The 23803-nt window shown below is 42.8% G+C and overlaps 1 protein-coding gene across 4 annotated transcripts in view; it reads right to left on the minus strand.

Moving 5' to 3' along the window:
• Positions 1–22469, minus strand: part of VTI1B (vesicle transport through interaction with t-SNAREs 1B) — a 35472-nt gene extending 13003 nt beyond the window's left edge. For 3 of the 4 annotated variants that reach the window (XR_014809117.1, XR_014809119.1, XR_014809118.1), the window contains exons 1-3: positions 22223–22469; positions 6674–6732; positions 1007–1198 (exon numbers count right to left, since the gene is read on the minus strand). Coding sequence is in view for 1 of the 4 variants with exons in the window: in NM_214437.1 (NP_999602.1) it covers positions 1007–1198; positions 6674–6732; positions 22223–22337 (366 nt within the window). In the remaining 3 variants the exon portion in view is untranslated. 4 annotated transcript variants of the gene reach the window in all.
• Between the last annotated feature and the right edge of the window lie 1334 nt (positions 22470–23803).

Here is a 23803-nt window from a genome sequence, read left to right on the forward strand (position 1 = left end):
TAATTTTAAAGCAACATTATCTAGAATAATCTCTCCACTTTTTGGTTTTTTTTTGGGCTTTTTGGGGTTGCAAATGACCAAAGTCACTCTACACTTGTCATCTCACTTTAATAAGCTCCCTTGCCTGCCTTTTCCCACTCTCCTTTCACAAGTAAATTTTGAAATTTTTACATCATCTCAAATACTCTAGTTTTGACATCAGGAATGTCAGTCCAGTATCATCTGAATATCTCTTAAACCATATTCAGGATACATCATGAAGTAGGATTTGCTTAAAACTGTACCATCAGCCTTTCCATGTCTGTGCAGTCAGCACTTGTGGGCTCCCTCCCACTTCTCTCCCATATTACTTGTCAGGTCATTTCTACCTTGTGCTGTGGAATAAAACCCCAAATGTAACACATGAAATTTAATCTTTATGACATTTTATCCTTTAACTATCTAGTTTCTCTAGATAGTTTGAAAACATTCGATTTAGTCTAATTTTATAAATCAGAATTTTGGCAGCTAGAGAGGCAGTCTGGCTCACTTTCCATCACAACAAAGTAAGATGTTAGCCCCCCGCTTTGAGAAGCATCTTGCCTTCTCTATCTGAGCTATTGGGCCATCTTGATATAAATGTAAGGGAAAGCATGGGTTAATTTTGTAAAAATACTGATATATTAAAAACCGAACTGAACTCTGGGGGCATGTGAGAAAGAAACTGGATCAATGGGTGAGACTACAGAGTCCCGGTGTAATGCAACGAGGCATTTGTATAACACCACTACACACCAAGCACTGTTTTATATATAAAGGATACATAGAAATCTAAAATGGTTTGGAACAATCTGCATTAAACACAGTGGTGGTGGGCACCCAAGGGGAGAAGGCGAATTGGATGCAGCACAGAGGATAAGGTGGGGAAAAAAAAGAGTCAAGTATGCACTGCTAACATGAACTGTAGTCTACAGTATGGTTCGTCACTGTACCAGAGACCCTAAGGGAAAAAACAGCTGGAGCTTACCATATGCTCATCCTCTACAGCGTATGTACCATATTTCATGTCTCCTCGGCCCCCAGGTGCGGCTGTCAAAGGTGTGCTTCTCACTTCCCGATGGAGCTTGGCAAGGTCCTTACGGTAGGTTCGAAGCTTAGACATCATAGGGTTACGAAAGGACAGGGGTGCATAACGTAGTTCCTCTTCCATCTCTGCCAGCTAGAAAGGCAGAAAGTGAGTAGGTGGCCTGGTTCTACTGTCTCTCATATGGGTATATGCCTAGTTTGGACTAATCAAAAGACAACCCCAAATAAATACTCAACCATATGGTCCAGGAGGACAGGGACCACATACGACATGTTTAGGTCATTACTCTGAGTGCCTGGTACAGTGACTAGCAACACACAGAACAGGCATTCAAAAAATACGTGACACATACCTTATAGCTTATCAAGCATTTTTATCTGCATTCTATCATTTAATCCTCACGACAAACAATAAAGTGGGAAATATGACTTCAACTTCATATATAACACTTGAAGAAACCTGCTCAAAACTTCAGGATTTAAAATCTTCAAATTCTCTTTGCAGTATACCAAGTTTTTAGCCTGTTATGGTTCAAGTACATCATGAAGTACTTTTGAGATCTACTGCACTAAAAATGACAGGGGTCTGGCCTACAGGTTCTTCCCTTTCTCCTTTTTCTGAAAGTCAATTGTTTGTCTCCACGTCAAAATAACCAGGGGTCCAAATCATCTCCATTTTTTTGGGATAAATAAACTGACACCTAGACCTGTTCATAAGGGGTCATAAATTATGTTTACCTACCTAGGATGGCCAGAGTAGGATTAATTTTTTTTTAAGTTCAGAGAATGTAAGTACCAAACAAATAAATTGGTATTAATTTAAAAAAATCTTTTTTTTTTTTTGTTTTTGTCTTTTTTGCTATTTCTTGGGCCGCTTCTGCGGCATATGGAGGGTTCCCAGGCTAGGGGTCAAATCGGAGTTGTAGCTGCCAGCCTATGCCAGAGCCACAGCAACGCAGGATCCGAGCCGCGTCTGCAACCTACACCACAGCTCACGGCAACGCTGAGTGAGGCCAGGGATTGAACCTGCAACCTAATGGTTCCTAGTCGGATTTGTTTCCGCTGCACCACGACAGGAACTCCTAAAACTGTGATTTAAAAATTTCCCACAAACAGAAGTTCAGGACCAGATGGTTTCATAGGTGAATTCTATCAAACAACAGTCAAAGAAAAGTTAACACCTATTCTTCTGAAAATATTCCAAAAAACTGCAGAGGAAGGAATACTCCCAAATATTTTATGAGGTCATCATCACCCTGATAACAAAACCAGAAAAAGGTACCACAAGCAAAAATTATAGGCCAATATCACTGATGAATATAGATGCAAAAATTCTCAATAAAATACTAGCAAACTGAATCCAACAATACATTAAAAGGATCACAGAACATGATCAAATGCAATTTATCCCACGGCTGCAAGGATTTTTCAGTATCTGCAAATCAATCAGTGTAATATACTACATTAACAAATTGAAGAATTAAAAAACATGATCATCTCAATCAATGAAGAAAAATCTCTGGGCAAAATTCAATACCCATTTATGATAAAAAGGAACTCCAGAAAGCAGGCATAGAAGGAACCTACCTCAACATAACTAAGGCCATATATGACAAACCCATAGCTAACATACTCAATGGTGAAAAACTAAAAGATCAGGAATAAGACAAGGATGTCCACTCTCACCACTTTTATTCAACACAGTCTTGGAAGTCCTAGCCACAGCCATCCGAAAAAAAGAAATAAAAGGAATCCAAAATGGAAAAGCAAAACTATCAGTGTTTGCAAATGACACAACACTCTACCTAGAAAATGCTGAAGATGCTACCAGAAAACCTCAATGTTGCAGGATACAAAATTAATTCACAGAAATCTCTTTTATACCTATACACTAACAATGAAAGATCAGAAAGGGAAATTAGGGAAACAATCCCATTTAACAATACATCACAAAGGATAAAATACCTAGGAATAAACCTAAGGAGACAAAATTCCTGTACTCTAAAAACCGTAAGACACTGATGAAAGAAATCAAGGATGACACAGATAGAAAGATATACTACGTTCTTGGATTGCAGGAATCAGTACTGTCAAGATCACTATACTACCCAAGGCAAGTACAGATTCAATGTAATCCCTATCAAATTATCAAGGGCATTTTTCACAGAACTAAAACAAAAAATTTTAATATTTGTATGGAAACACATAAGATCCTAAATAGCCAAAGGAATCCTGATAAAGAAAAACAGAGCTGGAAGAATCAGGCTCCCTAACTTCAGACTGTATCAAGTATGGTACTGGCACGAAAAATGGAAATATAGATCAATGAAACAGGATAGAAAGCCCAGATATAAACACCGGCACCTATGGTCAATTAATCTATGACAAAGAGGCTAAAATATACAATGAAGAAAAGATAGTCTCTTAATTAAGTGATGCTAGGAAAACTGAACAGCTACATGTAAAAGAATGAAATCAACACCACAAAAATAAACTCAAATGGATTAAAGACCTAAACATAAGACTGAATATTACAAAACTCTTAAGAGGAAAACACAGGCAGAACACTCTTTGACATAAATCACAGCAAGAAATGAAAATAAAATAAAAAACAAACCAATGGGACCTAACTAAACTTAAAAGCTTTTGCACAGCAGAGGAAACCATAAAAATGAAAAGACAACCCACAGAATAGGAGAAAATATCTGCAAATGAGGCGAATGACAAGGGATTAATCTCCAAAATATACAAACAGCTCATACAGCTCTATATTAAAAAAATAAATGACCCAATCAAAAAATGATCAGAAGATTTAAATAGAAGACATACAGATGGCAAAAAAGCACATATAAAGATATTCAACATCACTAATTAATAGAAAAATGCAAATCAGAGTTCCTGTTTTACAGCTCAGTGGTAATGAACCTGACTAATATCCATGAGGAGGATGTGGGTTTGATCCCTAGCCTTGCTCAGTGGATTAAGGATCCAGTGCTGCCATGAGCTGTGGTGTAGGTTAGATGCGGCTCAGCTCTGGTGTTGCTGTGGCTGTGGCGCAGGCTGGCAGCTACAGCTCCAACTCGACCCCTAGCCTGGGAACCTCCATATACCATGGGTGTGGCCCTAAAAAGACAAAAAAGACAAAACAAAGATAAAAAAAAAAAAAAAAAGGGATGGCCATCATCAAAAAGTCTACAAAAAATAAATGGAGGGTACAGAGAAAAGGGAACCCTCCTACACTGTTGGTAGGAATGTAAATTAGTATGGTCAGCAATATGGAAGTTCCTTCAAAGACTAAAAATAGAACTACCATATGATCCAGTAATCCCACTCCTGAGCATATATCCAGAGAAAACCACAATTCAAAAAGATACACACACTCCAATGATCACTATTGCACTATTTACAATAGCCAAGACATGGAAGCAACCTAAATGTCCATCAATAGAGGAATGGATAAAGAAAATGTGGTACACATACACAATGGAATATTACTCAGCCATAAAAAAGAATGAAATAATGCTATTTTCAGCAACATGGATGAAGCTAGAGATTATACTAAGTGAGGTAAAACAGAGAAAGATAAATGTTACACGACAGCACTTATAGGTGGAAGCTAATTTTAAAAAATGATACAAATGGGAGTTCCCGCCATGGTGCAGCAGAAACAAATCTGACTAGGAGCTGTGAGGCTGCGGGTTCGATCCCTGACCTCACGCAGTGGGTTAGGGATCTGGTGTTGCTGTGGTGTAGGCCGGCAGCTAAGCTCCAATTTGAACCCTAGCCTGGGACTCTCCATATGCCACAAGTGTGGCCCTAAAAAGCAAAAAAAAAAAAAAAAAAAAAAGAAAAAAGAAAACAGACACAAATGAACTTATTTACAAAACAGAAACAGACTTACACACACACACACACACACACACACACACACACGTACTTTTTTTTTTTTTTTTTTTAGGGCCATACCTCAGGCGAGGGGTCGAATCAGAGCTACAGCTATTGGCCTAGACCACAGCCACAGCAAAGCCAGATCCGTGCCACGTCTGCGACCTAGACCACAGCTATGGTAACGCTGGATCCTTAACCCATTGAACAAGGCCAGGGATCAAACTCGCAATCTCATGGTTCCTAATCGGATTTGTTCCCCCTGTGCCACAACAGGAACTCCCAGACTCACAGATTTTGAAAACAAACTTAATGTTTACCAAAGGGGAAGCATGGGGAGGAGGGATAAATTAGGAGTTTGGGATTAACACTATATATACCACTACATACAAAGTAGATAACCAATTGTATATATAGCACAGGGAACTCTAGTTAACATTCTGTAATAACCCATGTGGGAAAAGAATTTGAAAGGAAGGGGTATCATATATGTGTAACTGAATCACTGTGGTGTACACCTGATACTATCACAATATTATAAATCAATTGTAAGCCAACAGAATTTTAAAAATATATATATACATAAACCTTTATAAAGCAAAAAAAAATCAATAGTTTTATCTAGCAATAATTTTTTTTTTAATATTAGCAGTAACCACTCATTGGCGGGATTTTTTTATTTTTATTTATTTATTTATTTTTGTCTTTTTGCTATTTCTTTGGGCCGCACCCGTGGCATATGGAGGTTCCCAGGCTAGGGGTCGAATCAGAGCTGTAGCCACTGGCAGAGCCACAGCAACGCGGGATCCGAGCCGTGTCTGCAACCTACACCACAGCTCACGGCAACGCCAGATCGTTAACCCACGCCAGAGCCACAGCAACTCAGAATCTGAGCCGCGTCTGCAACCTACACCACAGCTCACGGCAACGCCGGATCCTTAACCCACTGAGCAAGGGCAGGGACCGAACCCGCAACCTCATGGTTCCTAGTCGGATTCGTTAACCACTGCGCCACGATGGGAACTCCAGCAAAATAATTTTTTAATATGAATTAGGTTGTTAACTTGCTGATATTTTGCACACAAAAATAAACATCATAATGAAAAAAAAACCCAGAAGGGCATCATTCTTTGTGATAGTAAGTTTAACAAAGGAGAATAACTGATCTTAACAGCCAGCTCTTAAAATGAGACTTTATTTTTTTGCTTTTTAAGGCCAAATCCGCAGCATATGGAGGTTCTCAGGCTAGGGGCAGAGTAACAGCTGCTGGCCTACACGACGGCCACAGCAAGGCAGGATCTGAGCCACATCTGTGACCTACACCATGGCTCACGGCAATGCCAGATCCTTAATCCACTGAGTGAGGCCAGGGATCGAACCCGCCACCTTTTAAAACAGTTACTAGTCTGATTTGTTTCCGCTGAGCCACAATGACAACTCCTAAAATGAGACTTAAAAAGATCACCCAGGTAAAGGCATGAGAATGTCCTTATTACATCAGCAATGTATTATAAATACTCATTTCAGGAGAGTCAAGTTTTACCCATTTGTGTTTGTCAAACCCCTTCAACACCCATCACCCATCCGCATAAACTGGCCTCATTCACACTTAATTAGAAATAATCAAAGGACAGAAACAGTTAATCTGTGAACAGGTCATAAACATTATCTGGAAAGACCAACAAGAAGAAAGAAGAAATAAAGACTCGTTCCTTGTTCTCACCGTTTCATTTGCTTCTTGTTGCTTTTCATCAAAATCTCTGATCAATTTCTTCTTCTCTTCTGGAAAAGACAGACAAGTTTTAAATGTTCAGTCCTGCTTCCATATATTTGTAGAGGCCACACCCCCTGCATAGAACACCCCATTCCTCTCCTGGGTGGATACTACTACAGTACTTAATCACCCCTAAAAGGCATTTAGAAATGTAGGGGAAATAGTTATCACAATCACTGGGGGGAGAGGAAGGAAGAGTATTACCACTGGCATCGAAGTGTGCAGAGAACAAGAATATCCATGCTAGGGACAGTCCTGCATAACAATAATGTGGCCCCAAAGGCAACAACATCCCTACTAAGAAACATTACAGGTCCAAGTTGATCACTGTTGATCTTTTCTCACCCATCCTAACAGAGGCACCAGGCTCACTTTCATCAATAAGAATGTTTAACAATACTAGTTCTGTAAAATCTGCCCCACTTTACTCCTATTGTAAATCACTTCTCTATCATTAACACTTTTTCACTGCTTTCTACAAAACAAATTCAAAACGCACCTGTTCTGCTCACTGGAGACACTGCAAGGTATACATGGCGATACCCTCTGGGAGTGATATGGGAAATGATATAAATACCACTGACTCACACAGGGAAAAAGTTGTTCTTTGTATGTATAATTCTTTGCATCATGTCATTTTAGTGCTAGTATGTCTATACTACCTAAAAATTACTAATCTCTCCCTTTAACAAAAACAAAACAGGCTTCAGCTTTAAATCAATAACATCTAACTAAAACAGCATTATTTTGCTTTCAATGTATTTTTTTCTAATCATTGAGATAGGTTCTACAGATTTTCCATTTAAGGTAGTGACACAAAATTTCCTTTTTGGGAGCTTCCTGATGGCTTAGTGATTAAGGATTTGGTTTTGTCACTGCTATGGCATGGGTTCAGTCTCTGGCCCAGGAATTTCTGCATTGCACAGGTGCAGCCCCCCCCAAAATCTTTTTAAAGAAAAATATTTAAGTAAATGTATTTTACATGAAACATGGAGATAAAGAAAATGACAAATGGTAAAAATGGTGTTTAATCACAGCAAAAACAGTGGAGTATTGGCATGCTGTCACCAAGTAAACATCGGTATGGGGGGAACTGCCAGTAAGTAAAGGGACTAAGGTTCTGGTCCTAGCTTGGGCCTGACTCAACATGTAAGCTTGGATAATTCTCTTCATCTCTTTGGGACCTAACTTTTCCGTGTCCTCCACTTCTTGTTTGTAGGAAAGAGGCCTCATTCAGCCTCCATGACCTTCCCCAAGTTCCAAAGGGCAGTTCAAACAGTTGCTAATCAGGGAAGGGAAAGGATGCAGAGAAAAGGGTGGAACAGTCGAAAAATGACAGTGCAGACTTGGGACAGGGTCCTGGTTCCACCTCAAGGAATACACATGACCATATCTTTGAGTTCTGCAGAACTAAAATCCAACAAACTACTTGACGAAGCATTCTTCATTCCAGAAAGTCATGGAATGATAATCTCGAGGACCACCAGAACCAGTCCCGGGGCCACTAAACACCAGCTCTGAAGAAGAATGCAAGCTTATGTCTACGGTGATCCTTACCTGTGGCCCTATTTGCCACTTCCAAACTAAAAGACCACCTACTATTCTCTCCCAAAGGAGGGTATAGTCTTTAGGACATTAGCCTGCTGTGAAATCCTTTGCCTGGCAAAGCAATAGAAGTTACTCAGTTCTTTATCTCTTCATTTCTATTCAGCAGTGGTGGATAGAGGCTGAGTTCTGGCAACAGAGATAGGTCATACCTTCATACCTAAAATTTATGAGAAATTTATAGCCCTATTTATGAGGAGTGATTTTTTTTTTAAATGCATGCATGCAAATGTGTATACTTCCTGGAAATATACACATAATCTACTTATTGCTACAAAGTTATCATTATTTAAAATATTTTTTGAGCTCATCTTTTGGAATTACCTTCACAAGATAAGGATAGAGCTGTTTTTTTGAATCTGAGCCCCAGCTATGTCAACTTCCTTTAACCTACTGCGTGGGGCTGGGGATTGAACCAGTGCCTCCACAGCGACCCAAGTTGCTGCAGTCAGATTCGTAACCCATTGCACCACAGTGGGAACTCCAAGGTTTTTTTTTTTTTTTTTTTTTTTTTTTAATTGTGGTGAAATAGGAGTTCCCGTCGTGGCTCAGTGGTTAACAAATCCGACTGGAACCATGAGGTTGTGGGTTTGATTCCTGGCCTTGCTCAGTAAGTAAAGGATCCGGCGTTGCCACAAGCTGTGGTATAGGTCACAGACACAGCTCCGATCTCACGTTGCTGTGGCTGTGGTACAGGCCAGCGGCTACAGCTCTGCTTCGACCCCTAGCCTGGGAACCTCCATATGCTGCGGGTGCAGCCCTAGAAAAGGCAAAATGACCAAAAAAAAAAAAAAAATTTGTGGTGAAATACATATAACTGGAAATTTAGCAATTTGACTATTTCTAAGTATACAGTTAAGCGGCATTAACTACATTCACAATGTTGTGTAACCATCACTACTATTCATCTCCAGAAGCATTCCGTCATCCCAAACTGAAACTCCATACCATTCAACACGAACTCCATTTCTCCTCCCCCAGACTCTGGTAACCACCATTCCACTTTTTGTGTCTATGAGTCTAACTGCTCTAGGCACCTCATACAAAAAGAATCATACAATTGTCCTTTTGTGTTTCACTCATTTCACTTAGCATAATGTCTGCAAGCTTCATCCATATTGTAGCATATATAAATTACGACATGGTCTTTGAAAGCTATGTATTTTTTGGAACTCCTATTGTGGCTCAGTGGGCTAAGGACCTGACTTTGTCTCTGTGAGGATGTGGGTTCCATCCCTGGCATCACTCAGTGGGTTAAATCAGGTGCTGCCACAAGCTACAGCACAGAATGCAGATGTGGCTCGGATCCAGTATTGCCATGGCCATGGCATAGGCCCCAGCTGCAGCTTTGATTCGATTCCCAGCCCAAGAACTTCCAAATGCCACCGGTGCAGCCATAAGAAATATATATATAACAGTAAATAAATAAGTAGAGCTATGAAAATTTCACTTAATGTGACTTCTAAATACAAGCCAGGATTCCCATCAACTGAAGAAAGAGCAATCCTTTCCAATGCCAAGAAAACAGCTGAATTGGGCTTATGAAGGGATGGCACATGGATATTCAATAGATGTCCTAACATTTTCTTGAATAATTTTGTTTACCCTGATTTTCATCTCACACCTTGACTTCAAAACCCAATCTCAGGAGTTCCCGTCGTGGCGCAGTGGTTAACGAATCCGACCAGGAACCATGAGGTTGCGGGTTCGGTCCCTGCCCTTGCTCAGTGGGTTAACGATCCGATCCGGCGTTGCCGTGAGCTGTGGTGTAGGTTGCAGATGCAGCTCGGATCCCGCGTTGCTGTGGCTCTGGTGTAGGCTGGTGGCTACAGCTCCGACTGGACCCCTAGCCTGGGAACCTCCATATGCCACGGGAGCGGCCCAAGAAATAGCTAAAAAAAAAAACAAAAACAAAAAAACAAAACCCAATCTCATGTAAGATGTAACACCACTGTAATGCTTTATATTGATTTATATTTTGTTAATCACAACAGCATCTAGTATGTCAGCTGTCTTCTTTGTTTTTTGTCTTTTTGCCATTTGTTGGGCCGCTCCCATGGCATATGGAGGTTTCCAAGCTAGGGGTCCAATTGGAGCTGTTGCCGCCAGCCTATGCCAGAGCCACAGCAACTCAGGATCCGAGCCGCCTCTGTGACCCACACCACAGCTCATGGCAACATCGGATCCTTAACCCACTGAGCAAAGCCAGGGATCGAACCCGCAACCTCATGGTTCCTAGTCGGATCTGTTAACCACTGAGCCACAACAGGAACTCGTCAGCTGTCTTCTTAATAGATCATAAATCATTCTGGTTGTATTTTATATTTTCAACTTGACATCAAGCTCCTTCTGAATAAGGAAATTTACTTTTTCTTTTATACATCCCACAGCTTTTAGAACTCTACATCTGGTAGGGTGCTCCTTAGACCCTGCTATAGCCTACAAGAGCAAAGCCCTTTACTAAGCTGCATTTATTGTTATACAACATTCCCTGTTCCATCTGAACTATTTCTCACTACATACTGCTCACAAAGCCTAGGGTTGTTTAAAAAAAAAAAAAAAAAGAGAGAGAGAAGAAAGTTCAGCCATGGCAAATGGTCTGCATCTTGACCAGCTTAGTCTGTAACTGAAATAAGCCTCAAAGCAGCTGTTGTTATCCTTGAATGGTCTGTGTTTTCAGCTGCCAGCAGTAAAATAACATCTGTAGTCAAGAATGGCTACTTCCATGGACAGGTATCATGGGGTTTTGTAAGAAGCATTCACAAAGGTGCTGAGCATCATCACTCCTCTAAACAGGCACATCTCCAAACTCAAGCGCACTCACTTCTGATCCAAGCCAACAGTACAAAGTATTCTACATATAAGTGCATTCCCTTTCTGGATTTTCCTACATCTCTATTAATCATAAAGTGTCCTCCTTTATTCTTTCTTTGTTAAATGATATGCAAATCTGCATTCCTAAGAGGCAAATTTGGAGTTCCCATTGTGGCACAGTGGAAACCAATCCGACTGGGAACCAGGAGGTTGCGGGTTTGATCCGTGGCCTCGATTGGTGGGTTAAGGATCCGGTGTTGCCGTGAGCTGTGGTATAGGTCACAGATGCGGCTTGGATCTGGCCATTGCTGTGGCTATAGTGAAGGCCGGTGGCTGTAGCTCCAATTTGACCCCTAGCCTGGGAACCTCCATATGCCGTGGTTTCAGCCCTAAAAAGACAAAAGACAAAAAAAGAGGCAAATTCTACAATGATTCAAAAAAAGTGGCTCCACAAATAAGGGTACGTAGAAAAGAGGTAGCCCACAGAATCTTGATCCTTTTACTAACTTCCCTGCCTAATTCTGTTATTCTCTGGCTTTTTGGAATACTCTACTTTCTGCCTGATTTCTTAAGACATACATTCTCTTAGGAGTGCTCTACAGCTTACATACTTTTAAAGGTTCAAAGGATACTGAATCCCTACCCAACTAAAGCTTCTTTACACTTTAGACTCAGAATTGTAAAATCAATGAATGTTATACAGTTTATTTATTTATTTATTTATTTGTCTTTTTGCTTTTTCTAGGGCCACTCCTGCGGCATACGGAGGTTCCCAGGCTAGGGGTCTAATCGGAGCTACAGCTGCCGGCCTACGCCAGAGCCACAGCAACATGGGATGCAAGCTGTGACTGGAACCTACACCACAGCTCATGGCAACAACGGATCCTTAACCCACTGAGCAAGGCCAGGGATCGAACCCGCAACCTCACGGTTCCTAGTCAGATTTGTTAACCACTGCGCCACGACGGGAACTTCTGTTATATATAGTTTAGATGGACCTCACAGAGCATGTAATTTAACCTTCTCATTTTACAGTTGAGGAAACTAGGGCCTGGAGAAACTGCCTTCCCCAAGGCCGTAAGAGTAGATCTGTAGCAACCCTAGTTCCAGAATGCAGTCTCTGATTCCCAACCCAGTGCTTCTGTACATTACAGAACTGAGGGGGCACTTTTTGTGTTCCAGGGTATGCAAGTAAAATCTGTTCAGACCTCTTAAATGTTTAGGGAGTTAGAATTAACACTATAATCAACTACGAAACAGGACTGATATTGGGTAGAATGGACTCCAGAAACAAGGGTGAGCTACACTGAACATTATCCCTGACCCCACATGCCTTTTGAAACCATTCACATGTGACTGACTCACTATGAAGCTGAATGTTTGGTAAACTGGGTGGATAGCCATAGCAGGGCAATGTCCTGGATGTGGAATGAAATGAGAGCAGCTAGCTCTGAAAGTGCTAGAGGAAGCCTAGCTTCCTGTTCAACCAAGGTGGCAGCCTCTCTAATAGGTGGTGTGAACGACTAACCTTGGTCCACCAGAAGTGTGGAAATAGCTTCAGTTTCATCAGGAGCTTTAAAATTTGTGGTTAATACTTTTGGCGCCCCACTGTGGTATTTCCAGGACCTACATCCTCTTTGTAGACCACACATTTACCTATCTCATACCATATAGGAAATAAAAGCATCAGATCCTTCTAAGCCTCTTTCCTCTACTATAAATAAGAAACATAACATGGAGTTCCTGTCATGGCTCAGTGGAAATGAACCTGACTAGCATCCATGAGGACGCAAGTTCGATCCCTGGCCTCACTTAGTGGGTTAAGGATCCGGCATTGCCGTGAGCTGTGGTGTAGGTTGTGGACTTGGCTCAGATCTGGCATTGTTATGGCTGTGGTGTAGGCCAGTGGCTACAGCTCTGATTCGACCCCTAGCCTGGAAGCCTCCATATGCTGCAGGTGTGGCCCTAAAAAGACAAAAAAAAAAAAAAAAAAAAAAAAAAAAAAAAAAAGGAAGAAAAAGAAATTTAACAGTACTGACCTTAAATAACTGTCTGGAAGAGTTAAAAGAGATAATACATATAACAAGCACTTCGCAAATTCCAGGCATATTACAGGTTCAATGAATAGTAACTACCACTGGTTTTTAAAGTAAATCCTTAGGTAAAGCAAAAACAAAACTCACCAAAAAACAAGGAAGGGTGTTGGAAAAACTAAAATTCTGTAGTCAGTGAATAATTAGCAATCTGCTACCTATGGTCCTTCACCGTGATTTTTTTTTTCCTAGTTTCCAAAACAATGCATGCAGGGGTGGGGGTGGGGTGGGGGGTATCTCATGTATTTGAAATTTAAGTGAAGTAAAATGAAAAACTTTCAATAATTTTACAAAGCTCATTAAGACATGCGGAGAGATGGCCTCAGGTCCCACAAAATAAAAACTAGAAATCATGACCATAGGTAACATTAACTAAAAATCTTTTTCTTTTTTTTTCCTTTTCTAGGGCTGCACCCATGGCATATGGAGGTTCCCAGGTTAGGGGTCTAATCGGAGCTGTAGCCACTGGCCTATGCCAGAGCCATAGCAACTGGGGATCTGAGCCGACTGCAACCTACACCACAGGTCACAGCAATGCTGGATCCTTGACCCACTGAGCAAGGCCAAGGATGGAACCCGAAACCTCATGGTTCCTAATCGGATTCGCTAACCACTGAGCAACAACGGGAACTCTGCTAATAATTATTATATATGCTAAGGGAGTGTCACTGCCATACAAACTTCCTCAAATGAGACACACTGTGTCTGGGGAGTTCTCATCGTGGCCCAGCAGAAACGAATCTGACTAGTGTCCAAGAGAATGCAGGTTCGATCCCTGGCCTTGCTCGGTGGGTTAAGGATCTGGCATTGCTGTGGCTGTTGCACAGGCCAGCAACTATACAGCTCCAATTCAACCCCTAGCCTGGGAACCTCCATGTGCTGTGGATGCGGCCCTAAAAAGACACAGTCTCTGTTAGCTTATCCTTGTTTTAACAGGTATATATAGGGACTTTAAAGGTGATGAAAATGTGGAAAACATGGTAGAATAGAAATAAAATCACTGTTTCAACACCCAGTCATATTACTATTTTCTTCCCAACAATTCACAGTATATAATAATCATTCAACAAATACTTATGCAGCACCTAGTAGTACTAGGCACTGTTCTAGGTGCTTAGGATACATAACAAAACAGACAAAATATAGAGCTTATGACAGAAAAGGAGGGAATACTTCCAAAGTCTTTCAAGAGGCCAGTACTACACTGACACCAAAACCAGGGAACATCACAAGAAAAGGAAAGTACAGGCCAATATCCCTGATGAACACATATGTAAAAATCCTCAACAAAGTATTAGCAAAATGAATGGCATTTTCCACAGAAATAGCACAAACGATCCAAAAATTTAGCCCAAGCAAAAGACCCCAATTAGCCCAAGCAATCTTGAAAATGAAGAACAAAGCTAGAGGCATCAGACTTTCTGATTTCAAACTACAGCTGACCACTGAACAAGGTTTGAATTGGACAGGTCCACTTCAACACAGATTTTTTTTTTTTTTCCTGTGTAAATATTACAGTGTCATGACAACCTGTGGCTGGCTGAATCCACATATGCTAAGGAACCCCGGACGGGAGGACCAATAACTTACACTCAGATTTTCAGCTGCACAAAGGGTCAGTCAGTGCCCCAAGCTCCACGTTGCTCAAGTGTCAACTGTACATTACAAAGCTATAGCAATGAAGGCAGTAAGGAACTGGCATAAAAACAGACATGAAACTCAATGGAATGGAAAAGAGCCCAGAAATAAATCCACACATATACGGTCAATTAACTTACAGCAAAGGAGCCTGGAATACACAAGAGGGAATATATCAGGAGAACCCGGTCTTTCCCTCCATGTCTTTCTATCCTGTATAGGAAAAAACCCAGTCCTTTCTTCTGGGTGTTTCTTTCCCTGTGTCTCCTTTGCTACTCACTCCAAACACTTTACTTTTGTCCACCACATGTATGGCAGTTTCCCCACACTAAGCAATTCTAAGACAATACCTGGATGTCCTATCATTCAACTCAATTCTGATGCTTTCTACATAGAGACAGCATCCAGTAAGGGCTCAGTCCCACAAGACTGGCTCCCCCCGCCCCCACCACCTCAGATGCCAACTACAAGCAGCAGGTCCCCAGGTTACCCAGAACTTCTGTCCAATTTGGCTATAAACTGGAGGTTCCCATGATCCCCTCCTCAGACTGAATTAACATGCTAGAGAGGCTCATACAAATCAGAGGAACACTTACTTAGGTTTACCAGTTTATTGAAGGACCTGATGGAGGATACAGCTGAACAGCCAGATGAAGAGATACACAGATAAGGGATGGGAGAGCCTCCTTCCTCTCCCCTTCTCTCCCACAGGACTGTCTGTCCCCGTGGGGTTGGGATGCATCACCCTCCCAGTGTGGATCTGTTCGACCACCTGGAAGCTCTCTGAATGAACCCCACACTATTGGGATTTTAGGGGGGCCTCCTCACACAGACGTAGTCAATTATTAATTCTATTTCCAGCCCCTCTCCCCTCTCCAGCAAAGTGGAGAGCAAGGGTGAAGCGTCTAATCATGGGTTGGTCTTTCTGGTGATCAGTTTCCAACCAGTAGTCCACCAATAGCAGCCTCAATGAATAAAAGATGTTCCCAAAATGTATGGATGGATGGATGGATGGAAGGGAGGAAGGAAGGGAGGGAGGGGAAAAGAAAGAATCCTCCCCCACTTTCTCTCTAGAAAAGGACAGTCTCTTCAATAAATGGTGCTAGGAAAATTTGACAGCCACATGTAAGAATGAAACAGGACCACTATCTTTACAATACAGACAAGAATTAACTCAAAAAGGATTAAAAACTTGAACTGTAAGACCTGAAGCCACAAAACTTCTAGAAAAAATATAGGGGTAATCTTGCCATAATCCTGATGAAGTTTTTTGGGCCTGGTACCCAAAGTAAAGGCAACAAAAGTGAAAACAAACAAGTGGGACTACATCAAACTAAAAAGCTTCTGGATGGCAAAGGAAATTATCAATAAAATGGAAAAAAAAAGCATTAAATGGAAAAAAATATTTGTAAATCACATATCCGATAAGGGGCTGAGATACAAAATATTTATAAAGAACTCACACAACTGAATAGCAAAAAAACCCACAAAAAATCCAATTAAAAAATGAGCAGACGGGAGTTCCTGTCTTGGCTCTGTGGTTAATGAATCCGATTAGGATCCACGAAGACTCGGGTTTGATCCCTGGCCTTGCTCAGTGGGTTAAGGATCCAGCATTGCCGTGAGCTATGGTGCAAGTGGCAGACGTGGCTTGGATCTGGTGTTGCTGTGGCTGTGGTATAGGCTGGCAGCTGTAGCTCCGATTCAACCCCTAGCCTGGGAACTTCCATAGGCCACGGGTGGGCCCTAAAAAGACAAAAGACCAAAAAAATAAATAAATAATGATCAGAAAGTCTGAATAAATGCTTTTCTAAAGCATAATATACAGATGGCCATGAAAAGGCGCTCAACTTGACTAATCATCAGGGAATGCCACAATGTACTATCATCAAAGCCACAATATAATATCACCTCACACCTGTTAGGATGGCTATTATCAAAAAGACAAGCGATATCAAGTGATGGCGAAAATGTGAAGAAAATACAGAGCTTACGTCCTAGCTCTGTGGCCTTCAAACCTGACATGCAGCAATCCCCCGGAAGGTTGTTCAAATAGACTATTAAAACAGTTAATGATTGGAGTTCCCGTGGTGGTGCAGTGGCAATGAATCTGACTAGCACCCATGAGGTTGCAGGTTCGATCCCTGACCTTGCTCAGTGGGTTAAGGATCCGGCGTTGCCGGGCTCTGGCGTAGGCTGGCAGCTACAGGTCCAATTAGACCCCTAGCTTAGGGACCTCCACAGGCCATGGGTGTGACCCTAAGAAACACACACAGTTAATGATTCAGTAAATCTTGTGTGGGAACCATGACTGTATTTCTTTTTTTTTTCCCCCCAAGACAGCATTTCTAATGAGATCCCAGATGATGCTGATGCTACTGTTCAGGGATCATACTTTCAAAACCACTGTTCTAGTGAAAGGGAGACAAATAATACACAAACATCACAAATTTAAAAATAAAAAAGAGGAGTTCCCGTCGTGGCGCAGTGGTTAACGAATCTGACTAGGAACCATGAGGTTGCGGGTTTGGTCCCTGCCCTTGCTCAGTGGGTTAACGATCCAGCGTTGCCGTGAGCTGTGGTGTAGGTTGCAGACGAGGCTCGGATCCTGCGTTGCTGTGGCTCTGGCGTAGGCCAGTGGCTACAGCTCCAATTCAACCCCTAGCCTGGGAACCTCCATATGCCGCGGGAGCGGCCCAAGAAATAGCAGCAACAACAACAACAACAACAACAAAAGACAAAAAGACAAAAGACAAAAAAAATAAATAAATAAAAAAGAGAGGAAAGAGGAGTTCCCGTCGTGGCGCAGTGGTTAACGAATCCGACTAGGAACCATGAGGTTGCGGGTTCGGTTCCTGCCCTTGCTCAGTGGGTTAACCATCCAGCGTTGCCGTGAGCTGTGGTGTAGGTTGCAGACGCGGCTCGGATCCCGCGTTGCTGTGGCTCTGGCATAGGCCGGTGGCTACAGCTCCGATTCAACCCCTAGCCTGGGAACCTCCATATGCCGCGGGAGCGGCCCAAGAAATAGCAACAACAACAACAACAACAACAAAAAAGACAAAAGAAAATAAATAAATAAATAAATAAAAATAAAAAAAAAAAAGAGGAAAGAAAACATCGGATTTCTCATGTAGCAGTAACAATGGCTAACTGCTCTTACTCTAATTAGGCATTATGGTTAGTATTTTATGGGCTTTACATATGTTAACTCATTTTTTACCCTCACAAAATCCCTATGAAGTAAATACAATGACTGAGTCCCATCTTGCAGGGGAAACTAATTAAAGTAAGTTGTCCCAGGTCACACAGCTATCAGAGGTGGATCTAGGATTTGAATTCAAGCAGTCTGGCTCTAGAATCCTTGCTGTTAAATTATTACACCATACTGCCTCTCAATTCACATATCTACTTCATAAATTTTATTTTTAATGGTAGGAAAAGAAATATTTGTCAGGCTAGAAATGGACATACATTATGTTCTCTATTCTAAAAGCACCCTCGATGTTTTCCTCCATAACCCAAACAGACCTGCTTCTCCTCTTGCATTTCCTATTTAAATTCATCATTCATTCAATTGACCAAGTGAGAAAATGTAGACCTTTAATGAATCTTTCTCCCTCACTCCTCATATCCAATCAGTCTGGCTAATTTCTGTCTTAGAATCACCTCTTGGATTTGGGACTCTATAGATTCCCAGGCTACCTAGATGGCTGCCACAAAAGCTAACATGGTCTCCGGTAAGAAATAAAATATTGTCTGGAATTACCAGTAAGCAAAAGACATTGCAGCCATGAGCCGTGAGTGACTGCAGCCATCCCCCGACCAGAAGCCCTGAGCAAACTCAAGGAAGCAAACAAAGAATTCTTGCCACCTAGCACTCATTAGACTGCAGCCACCGCAAGGCTGCAACTTGAGGGAACTCAGTGTGGATGAGAAAACACAGGATACTGGCTCCGAATAGTTGAGGTGCATATCAAAGGAATGATTTCAGTGAGCCCAGACTCCTGCATCTTCCCATAGAAAAGCGATAAATTCCTTACCTTGAGCTATCCGAGTTTTTTTTTTTTTTTTGGACTTTTGTCTTTTTTAGGGCCAAAACTGCGGCATATGGAGGTTCCCAGGCTTGGGGTCTAATCGGAGCTGGAGCCGCCGGCCTACACCAAGCGACTCGGGATCCTTAACCCACTGAGCAAGGCCAGGGGTCGAACCTGAAACCTCATGGTTCTTAGTCGGATTTGTTTCCACTGCGCCATGATGGGAGTTATTTTTTTTTTTAAATTAACAAGTTATCTTTTGTCTACATGCCCTTTGCTGCAAACCTTCTATTTATCCTAGTTTCCCAGCCCCTTCACCTCCTCTGGGCAGTTTTCTCAGGGTTACTTGAGATGCCGCTTCCCAGGCTTGAAGTCCTAAGAATGTCTGCAGAATATGACATAACTCTCAACTTTTAGGTTGTGCATATTTTTTTTTAGTCAACACCGGTATCCAGATTACTGTGCTTTCATCCTCTACTCAGCCACCAGTATTATTCTTCTAAAATAAAATCTGACTATAATAGTCAGCTATTTAAAATCCTTTACTGATTCTCCATTATCAAGTCTAGCCATCTTTTTTTTTTTTTTTTTTTTTTTTTTTGCTTTTAGGTCTGTACTCACGGCATATGGAGGTTCCTAGGCTAGGGGTCGAATTGGAGCTGCAGCTGCCAGCCTACACCACAGCCACACCAATGCCAGATCTGAACCACGTCTGCGACCTACACCACAGCTCACAGAAATGCCGGATCCTTAACCCACTGAGCGAGGCCAGGGATCGAACCCACAACCTCATGGTTCCTAGTTGGATTTGTTTCTGCTGCGCCAGGACGGGAACTAAGTCTAGGCATCTTAATGTGACACTTAGGTTCCTTAACAGTCTTACTTTCCTCATCTACTGCTACTCTCCCACACATATCTTAAGCTCATAGCACAGTTGCAAATATTTGATTTTTTTTCTTCCTTTGTTGTCTCTTCCCATTTCCCCTGTCTGGTAAACTCCTGTTCAACATTTTATACACTCAGTTCAAAGTTCTCCTTTCTGTGAAGCTCCCTTCTCGGTCGTCCACGCCAATGTTAGTTTTGAGACCATGACAAAAAAGCTATCTCAGGGCTCATCAAATACTTGGCTGTAAATTCGCTCCCGTTTAAGGCAAGAACTCCTGGAACCCCTCAGGGGCCCGACACTGATTGATACATAAATCTCAATAAATGTTTATTTTTAAATGATTATTGAAAAATGACTGAATTCAATTACAGAGCATAAGCTAAATGCAATGGATGTGCTATATACATTATTCAGTGCTTAATCACCCAAGTTCTTGGAGCTAGGGGTTGAATCGGAGCTGCAGCTACCAGCTAGAAGCCTAGGCCACAGCCACATCTGTGAGCTATGCTGCAGCTTGTTTCAACACCTGATCCTTAACCCACTGAGTAAGGCCAGGTATCAAACCTGAGTCTCATGGATCCTAGTCTGGTAACCCGCTGAATCACAATAGGAACTCCAAAATGGTCTATTCTTCAACCACGTACATCAGATTCCATTGCTCTTCTGTTAAAAACCCTTTAGGGAGCTCCCGGAATGGCTTGGTGGTAGCAAACTGACTAGGATCCAAGAGGACACAAGTTTGATCCCTGGCCTCGGCTCAGTGGGTTAAGGATCCGGTGTTGCTGTGAACTGTGATGTAGGTCGCAGATGTGGTTAGGATCTGGCATTGGTGTGGCTGTGGCGTAGGCTGGCAGCTGCAGCTCCAATTCAACCCCTAGCCTGGGAAGTTTCATATGCCACGAATGCAGCCCTCAAAAGACAGGAGGAAAATCAAACAAACAAAAAAAAACAAACTTTCAATTGCCAGCCACTGCATTTAGAAAAAGATGGGAATCTTTTCCACAAGGCCCCAGGTGATCTGGCCCTGCCTACCTCTTTAAAGCTTCATCTATTATCACAATCTCCTCCTTCCACCCCAAACACTGACCTTCTTGTTCTTCCTAGAATATACCAAGCTCATTTCTGCTCAAGGATCTCTGCAGTACCGTTCTGTCTTCCTGACTCTCACTTTCCCCAGATTTGAATGGTTCACCCCCTTACTTCAAATCTCTGCTCAACTTAACTTCAAATCACCTCCTCAAAGAGGCCTTTCACAGCTACTCAAGTTAAAGCTAGAGCCCCCTCCCTATTTCTTTGCCCTGTTTTATTTTCTCACATTGCTTTAACACCACCTCTTTTTTTTGTCTTTTTGCCATTTCTTGGGCTGCTCGCACAGCATATGGAGGTTCCCAGGCTAGGGGTTGAATCGGAGCTGTAGCCACTCACCTACGCCAGAGCCACAGCAATGCGGGATCCCAGCCGAGTCTGCGACCTACACCACACCTTACAGCAACGCCAGATCAACCCACTGAGCAAGGTCAAGGATCGAACCCGCAACCCCATGGTTCCTAGTTGGATTCGTTAACCACTGAGCCATGACGGGAACTCCGCACCACCTCTTGATATTTATATTATCATCAACCTATAGAAGAGACTTTAAGCGTTTTCACTGTAGTTTGTAATATTACCAGCATCTAGGACAGTGCCTAGCACACAGCAGACTCCTCCAATAAATATGTTAAACAAAGATATAATTCTCACCAGTGTGTCAATTCATATGACCTTGAGGAACTCACAGAGCAAACACTCAAGCTTTGACACTTAAGTAAAAACAACAAAAATCTTACCTGCTTTGCCATGGAGAGCTATTTGTCTTAGGACAAAAAACTATGGCAAACTTCCCTATGTGAATTCGAACTCTTTATTTCCTCCAAGCAAAACCTGCAGCAATCCGAACTTTAAAATCAAGGAGCAAGAAACAGTCTAGGCGGAGTTCAGAGGACGACCATACCTAATGATCACAATCCTGATTTTAAAGAACCCCCCCTCCAAGACTGGTTACTTACCAACCCCCAGAGTTATGACTCCTTTGGGTTCTGAACTTTTTTTGTGCTACGGCTCTTCTGCCAGTCTGGGTCTCTTTTGAAAATAGTTTTGGATATATAAAACAAAAATACAGAAAGCTACAAAAGAAACCCATTCTACTGAAACACAGCATCTCAGATTTAAGGTCTGTACTCTTCTTGCCACGCTGAAGACGAAACGAGAAAAATCTGAACGCTATAGGATCAAAAGGGAACACCTGGCAGTAGGGAGCTCCCGGGTGCCTGGACCCAGCCAACCTTAGGGGGCGTGTCTGAGAATGAGAAGCGAGAGAAGAGGGTGGGGGCCCTTCCTCGCAGAGCTGGCGGAGCCGGGTTCCCCTAGGCTCAGCCCGCCCCCGCCTTACCTGTCCCTGCTATCCCCAGGAGCCGCTCCGGCACCCCTCGTAGGTCTTCATGGAGGCCGCGGAAGATCTCGTGCAGTTTCTCGAAATGCTCCGAGGAGGCGGCGGAGGTGGCCATGGCGGAGGCCGCTCTACAACAGCGGCCGCCGAGACTCAGGGCTCGGGGCCCACTTCTACGCCACCGTCAGCCGCCCAGCCCCGCAGGCATCACGGCGACCGCCGCCACCACCTGCCAGGACGAGGCGCTTCCGGCGCCGCGGCGGGGTCCTGCCGAACCGGAACGCCCACCCCCTGCATGGCGTCACTGACGGCGCGCCAGGCGCCAAAGCCTGACGGAAAGTTTGGCAGCGTGCGCTGCCCGGGCGACTCCTGCGGGGGTGGCAGCGATCTGACGCTAGCCGGCAGTCTCGGAACCCGGGAAATACCCAGCTCGGCGTCGGGGAGAGCGCCACAGCGGAAGGGACTTTGGGGACCCGCAGGCCGGGCGGCACGGCCCCCTCCCTCTCGGGATCCGCCTTCCGTCGAGGGGCTGTAGTGCATGCTGGGGGCTGTAGTTCGGCGCGGAAAACGCCCCTACTCGGAAGTCACGCATCGTTGGGGGCGGTGGCCCTGTGGTCGCCGCGGCCGCGGACGTGACGCTAACATATCGGTAGCGCGTGGTCGTCGTCTTCACTCTGGTGGTAATGTTTGGCCACTCTGATTCAGTCCACATTATGACTGTTAGCTTTCAGTTTTCGGAAAATAGCTGGGTCAGGTTCCTGCCTGCTCTCAAGCAGTAAAGCACTTTGACTGGGAGTCAAGTGATCAGTCATATGCTTTCAGGAGTGGCCCTCGGGCAGGGTGGCCCCTAAAATACTCACCCTCTAGCCGCCGCAGCTGCGGTGCACTCGTTCACTTAGCCGGTGTTTGTCAATTTAAGGGTAGTCACTGTGGTGGGATCTGGGAAAGTGTTGGTGAATAAGTTTCTCTCTGCGCTTGGGTAATTTATAATGAAGGCAGACCTGGCTTTTATCAGCTCTCTCTCAAGTGTAATGTGTTAACAATTACAAGATCTTTTTCTGCACTTCGTGGGTTTTCGTGATTTAATGGAGGAAAATTCCTATTTTCACTGATGAGTTTGCCTATGGAGCCCATTCTGGAATACTTAAAACTGCCCGCACATGTTAAAAATATATGACTGACCAGGGGTAAATGATTTGGTAATTTTTATCTCCTGGACCCTAGTTTTTTATTAGACCGAATTCATTGATCATTGATTCAACAAATTTTTGTTGAGCTCCTAATATTGAACATAGAGATAGATAGCAAAGTCTGAGGTCATCAGTGGCAGTGTACTGTGGTAAGTCCCATAGCATTGTGTTATAAATAAAAGGGACAGGTACAAAAAGAAGTAACAAATAGCCTGGGATGGAAAAAGTGATCTTTTCTTCATGAAAGATTAGTAGAAAATGGGTGAATGACTAATCAAATTATCGCATAACCAGAGTTAATGGCATTTGAATTGAGACTGTACTGTACTAGACTCTGGGACAAATTATTCTCAGAATGAGAAATGACTGCATAACTATAATAATGAAATGTTTT

Source organism: Sus scrofa, chromosome 7 (genome assembly GCF_054392235.1).
Source record: "Sus scrofa isolate SSC_HxYL_T2T_F1_AM1 chromosome 7, Sscrofa_HxYL_maternal_Yorkshire_Landrace_v2.0, whole genome shotgun sequence".
In the NCBI taxonomy this organism is placed as follows: Eukaryota; Metazoa; Chordata; class Mammalia; order Artiodactyla; family Suidae; genus Sus; species Sus scrofa.